General features: G+C 41.4%; 1 protein-coding gene across 1 annotated transcript; it reads right to left on the bottom strand.

The window, feature by feature from the left end:
* Window positions 1-3,465: 3,465 nt before the first annotated feature.
* On the bottom strand, window positions 3,466-4,637 carry LOC4342393 (uncharacterized). The gene is made up of 3 exons (XM_015790745.3): window positions 4,443-4,637; window positions 3,943-4,010; window positions 3,466-3,829 (listed from the first exon to the last, which is right to left on the bottom strand). The coding sequence occupies exons 1-3, from the start codon at window positions 4,536-4,538 to the stop codon at window positions 3,724-3,726; spliced, it is 270 nt and encodes an 89-aa protein (XP_015646231.1). The 5' UTR covers window positions 4,539-4,637; the 3' UTR covers window positions 3,466-3,723.
* Between the last annotated feature and the right edge of the window lie 1,363 nt (window positions 4,638-6,000).

Genomic DNA, 6,000 nt, shown 5'->3' with positions numbered 1-6,000 from the left:
GATAATGTTTCACACAGATGTGAGACTACTTTTACTTTTAAAAATATATGCCCGTGCCAACACTATGAAAATATTTGGTAAAATAAAGCAAACAACAAAAGACGGCGATATATCTAGGGAGATATTTGTTAATTTATTTGGCAAGTATGCAAGAGCCATACACCCTAAATAAGTCTAAGCTCATGTTTGTGTTGACATTGTGCTGATTGCACTATAGCTTATACCTTATCAAAATGTAAGCTTGGTGTCAACAAAGACATAACCATAGTGTATAGCGCTTAACTTTATCTTGCCAATCCTTTAGAAGCCCACCGATCAGCCGATTCTGAAAATGTGAACACTTAAAAACCACATGCTTAGCCTAAAATTATTTCACTGAATCTGTGAGTTCCCCAGCTAGAAATTCAATTACCTGTGCTGGTGTTCTTCAGCTTCATGGATCGATTCTTGAGAATCCAAGGTCTCATGATCTTGAAGCTCCCTGTAAAGCATGGCAATTGTAGGCCCAAACCTGCACAAAGCAAATCTTGATCAATTAGACAAAATTCACTTAAAAATCAACATTACCAGTTCTTGGAAAATCAAATGACACCATAATCTAAATGAATGCTCAACAGATCTATGAAGTACAATTACAATAAAATGACATCATGGTCAAATGTTCATGTCCTAAACATTGATCTACTATTGCCTGGGATCTGTGAAGTACAATTATAATTCAGCAACAACTCGTGGTTCTTAAGCCTCCAGTCGACTCGCCATATTGCAGAACAGGAAATTCAGGTAGGATGCTGTAAAACACACTCCAATCATTTTCAAAAGAGTGACTTAGATCAGTCTAATAATCAAAAACTCACAGGTGACGTAGACATAAATTAATAGGCAAGCACCATTGTTGATTATTTTCTGAAACCAGCATGCTCGATCTGAGGAAAAATAAAATTATCTACAAGAATCAGAGAATTCGAAATTTCTAAAAAAAAAATGTCTATATTGTGTACAACAAATCTGCTAACCAATGGTCATTTTCAGGCTATTTTGATCATTTTTTGATCGGAATAAATAAAGTGAATGAAGATGGATCTACAAAACAAATGTGACACCACATACCTCTAAATTGACATATATGTCACAGATCCACAACCATTTCCATTTTATATCACAAAATCCAAGAGAAAAAGAAAAAGAGAAATGGGGCTTACCTTCAGTGATGGGATCTGAAGAAGTAGAGATATGTCGCGGCCAGTAGCGGGATTCCAAACAATGTCACTTGGCAGAGGAGGCCGGGCAGTAAATGAAATAGAATCGAATGCACTTATTTTTCCTGTAAGCAAGAAAAAAAGGCTCAGGTAAAACAAATAGAACTTATGAGAAGAATTCTTAAATTGCAAGATACGGTAAATTATGATATAGGATAAATCAATCTGAGTTTTTGGTGGGATGTAGAACTCATTCAGTCTGTCAGTCATAGTAATTTCCTCAATCTTCCTATGAGATATATCATAAAGGAAAATAATTTATTTGGGAAAGGAGATGCCAAAAAGCAACTTCTGCACCTTCCCACCCTGCAGGATTCTAAGATGAAATTTCATTAGTTCTCCAGCTTCTATTTGAACGTTCGATAATTTCAAGGAATTTGATAACACTTAGATTAGTATTTCTGGGGGTAGATAAGAGCACAACACCTCAACCTGGCTAGCGAGTTTTTTCACTGGGAAGCTGTGCAGGGACTGAATGCAAGTATGAAAACGTGGCATTGACATCTAGTAATATTATCTGCGATTTTTCTTCACCTGATGAAAATAAATACTACTCACTTGCAATGACTCGTTTTGATTGTTCAGTCACTATAACTATCAATATAGACTGCATAATAGATTTGCAAATAAACCACGGGCTAATAATAATGAGTAGGCTCTGTACTTGCAAATGCACATGTCATTCTGAAACAAGCGTTGGAAACCAAACACAAACAGCACTAATTCCTGCACCAAGTTGACTGGAACAATCGGATCAATCAATCAATGTCGTGATTATCAGGGAGAGAGGGAGGGAGGAATCCGCACCTGGGCTAATACGGTGATGGCAGCGGCAGCGCCATCAACCCCACTCCGATGTTATTCCCAAGCTGGATCAGGGGATGAGGCTGCGACTAGCAATGGAGTGCTTCGGAGAGGCCCCTGCCCACAAGGAAAATATAGTCGGTGTGGCTACACTCTGGATCGGGGACGGCAGTGGCGTGCTCCTACTCCACGCTGCTCGTGCATGCGACGGAGATGAGGAAGAAGACAGCAGTCGCTGTCAAAGAAGATAGTGATGGCAAGCAGGAAATGGAGAGCCCTCCTGGAGCCCCCGCGCACTCTCACACTCTGAAACACTGCCGCATGTGGAAGAAGACGTGGGCGTGGGCGTGGACGATGGGCGGTGGCGGGGGCGGTGATGGCGGCGGCTGAAAGAGATGGCCGAGGTAGAGCGCGGTGAGAGGAGGGAGCGCGTGAATGAAGAGGAGACGGAAAGGAAACGGAGGGAGGTGGGAGCTACGTGGTGTTGGATCTGATTGAGACGATCCTCACCGATTCCAACCGGACACGGAAATTAGAATTGTCCATTAGCGCGTAATTAACTAAGTATTATTTAATTTTTTTAAAAAAAGTATCAATATGTTTTTTAAGCAACTTTCATATAGAAACTTTTTTTTAAAAAAACACATCGTTTAGTAGTTTGAAAAGCGTGCGCACGAAAAACAAGGAAGATGAGTTGGAAACCTGGGGTAAGAACAAAGGGCATTCGGGAGAGAAGTCAGAGAACCCAACAAAGAAAACTACAGATTAAGCGAGATTTTCAGCCATTGTAAAGATATTTAATGGTCTAAACTGGCATGATGCTACAGTATAGTTGCTAGGTCTCCAGTCTTGATAAAATTGTTGTGAACTTGATGAGCTGAAATTCCTATATAATTTTATGCCATTTTTCAAGATTCCAAAAAAAAATAGAGAGATTTGAGATACAGGTATGATACTCAATGAACCCTATGACTCCATGTGCTGTTCAAAAATGTGATAAACACAAACCTCTCGTTCGTTCTATCAAAAATAATAGGGGGTGACGCCACGTAAATTTCGGCTGCCAGCTCCGGCAACTCGTCTCCGGTGGCCACGAACATACACGCAGCGACCGCACGCCGGTTTTACAGGAAGAAACACCCTGGAACCATGGTGATCCTGTGCCATGGAGCACGCAGCAACGGTGTGGGTCACCGTCGACCGGGAAAGCTCCGACGGATGCCGCATCGTTCGTCGTTCGCAGGCGCTACAGCGTGGCGGCCACGGGTGACAGTCGAGGAATAGCAGCCACGAGTGACAGTCGAGGAATAGCACAACCGCACAAATTAATCTGATACCCATTTCATCTCAAATTAACCGGATCACCACAACGCCAGCAAGGCACGCAAGCAAAACAGAGACATATAAATCCTGCGACTTTCCAAGATGTTTCTGCTCAAGGCCACATGGATAACATTCGTACTCATACATGCAAACATTACTCATACATGCCATTGAGAGTACGTGTGCAGTACTTTGGTGGCATATGGATACATAAATAGAGTGACAATCAGAGTACTAAGTACGTACTCATACATGCAATTGAGTGTTCAGTACTTAGGTGGTATATGGATACATAAATAGAGTGACAATCAGAGTACTAAGTTTGCTCCTCCTTAGCTTAGGTGTAGTGGTAGCGATAGAATAAATAAACTGAAGTGTTGAACCCAAGGAAGTTGCCAAGGGCTTGATACCATCGCAGCTTCCTGTAGAACTTCTCGACCTTCCTGTCGTTGAGAAGCCAAAGGTTTGTGAGTTAAAACATGTGTGCTTGGGAAAATTAAAACGGCAAATTTGATTCTAACTAATGCTGAACTAGAACAAAGAATCTGCGTCGTACCTGCTATTATCAGAAATTGGAGTCCCTTCTTTAGCGGCAGCGCGTGCAGTAGTTCCGCCAACCTTATCCTAAAGTTGGATGCATGATAGAGAGAAAAATCAGACGGGTGGTGTAATATCAGGCGCAAATCAACTACTACTAATGATTAATAAACCACTGCAAGGAACACTGTGTAGGTACTGATCTAACATTAAATTGAAGCACCGGTTTAATCATAAAACTAACGATAACAGCCAGGATAGCGACTATCATATGCAGAAGATTAGGGGCTTTAGATAGATAGTATGTCAAAAAAAAATGTTTTGTTCAGCTCAAAGTTAAATATAAAAAAGCCCCAATTTATTCATGTACGAAAACTGGTAGATGATGGTGAGATAGAAGATAAGGCGAACTAAATCACGCAAGAAGGATGGTGATTGAACGGGAAATAGATGAACAGATCGCATCAGAAACAAGCAGCAAAAGCGAGGAAGAGGGGAGGGGAACGAATCGAATTGAACCTGAGAGGCGGCGGAGAAGGATCGAAACGGCGGAAGAGCCCGGCGGGAAGCAGCCGCGGGGACCCTCAGCTTGGAGACCAGAGCGCGCATCGCCATGCCGACGGCCGGATCTGGAGGCGGACGCGGAGGCGGCGGCGGCGGCGGCTAGGGTTTGCTTGGTCGGTTCCTCTTCACAGACTCACCGAATCGTATCGTATCGTACCTTACTTCCTTCCCTCCCTTATAAAACGGAATAAATCCATCCGATACCGAGCTGGTATTGGTTTGGGAAACCGACCTTCTCTCTGGCCCATGGGCTCTCCCCTGTCCCCATGGTATAACTCTAAGCGCACCTGCAATGGTTATCTATAGGCTCTCTACAAGAGATTCATGTCAGCATATTTTCCTACTTGGAAGAGATTAAATGAAGAGAGCGAGTAAAACTATCTACTAACTTGGAGATAGTCTATAGAGAAAAACGAGGCAATGGATGAGAGAGCTATAGATACCCATGTAGACATACTATTGAGGTGGTTTACTATTAATCTATTCTATTGCTGAGTTGTACATGTTTTATAAAGAGCACCTTACTTTACCATTACGGGTGCTCTAACCGGCCATTATTAACTTTTATCAATTAATTAAAATTTTAATTACAATTATACAATCCTACTTTAATCCTATTGTTTAAACACAAACATATCTATCTATCTATATTACTAAGAGCAAGTATAATAGAGTACTATAGAAAGGCTAAATGCTAGTGGATGAGAGAGGAGAGGAGAGATAAGAAGCGGGCTGTAAATTTACAGCCAGTTTAAGCATAGGAACCAAGAAAATATGTGAGACAGACAGGTGAACTATATATTTATTATAGTGAAGAGTTAACCACTATATAAGTGAGCTGAGAGATAGACTATAAGGATCTATACAATAAGCAACTGGTTGTATTATTAGCCTTGCTCTAAGGCTGGCGGGTCACCCCGCAAGCTAATTGGTCCTGAGCCGGCCTCCTTTATTATGCTGACACGTGTCACTAGGCTTATGGAGAAAATGGCGTACTTTTACGCATGCAAATACTGAGTTAACGTCACTAGGCTTAGGGCCTTATTTAGTTCTAGGTGAAAAGTTTTGTTTAGTTCTAGGTGAAAAGTTTTGACTTGTCACTTTGGATATATGGACGCGTAACACCCACTCCACATAAGCCTAAAAAGCTACTCTAACGTAGCTTTTGGCTTAATAGTGTAAGGCTGCGTTCGTTAGGAGTAGTTCCCAACTCCTCCTCGTTTTCCGAGCGCACGCTTTTCAAACTACTAAACGGTGTATTTTTTGCAAAAAGTTTATATATAAAAGTTGCTTTAAAAAATCATATAATCTATTTTTGAAAAAAAAATTAGCTAAAACTTAATTAATCACGTGCTAAACGCTGCTTCGTTTTACGTGCCGGAGAGTGAGGGTTCCCAACCCTCACTCCCGAACAGAGCCTAAGAGTGGCTTATAGCTTAAAAAAGCCAAATGAAAAAGCTGGCAGTATGTTTAGGCTTAGACTTTTCAGCTTAAAAGACAAACTTACAAGCCT

This window comes from Oryza sativa, chromosome 7, assembly GCF_034140825.1.
Source record: "Oryza sativa Japonica Group chromosome 7, ASM3414082v1".
NCBI classification, from domain to species: Eukaryota; Viridiplantae; Streptophyta; class Magnoliopsida; order Poales; family Poaceae; genus Oryza; species Oryza sativa.
This window is presented reverse-complemented; position numbering and strand designations above follow the sequence as displayed.

Excerpts from the sequence above, each read along its gene's own strand:
- LOC4342393 (XM_015790745.3), bottom strand. The coding sequence starts at position 4,538 with ATGGCGATGCGCGCTCTGGTCTCCAAGCTGAGGGTCCCCGCGGCTGCT. Across the intron at positions 4,011-4,442 it reads CCTTCTCCGCCGCCTCTCAG|GATAAGGTTGGCGGAACTAC; the intron begins GTTCAATTCGAT and ends ATCCAACTTTAG. Across the intron at positions 3,830-3,942 it reads CCAATTTCTGATAATAGCAG|GAAGGTCGAGAAGTTCTACA; the intron begins GTACGACGCAGA and ends TCTCAACGACAG.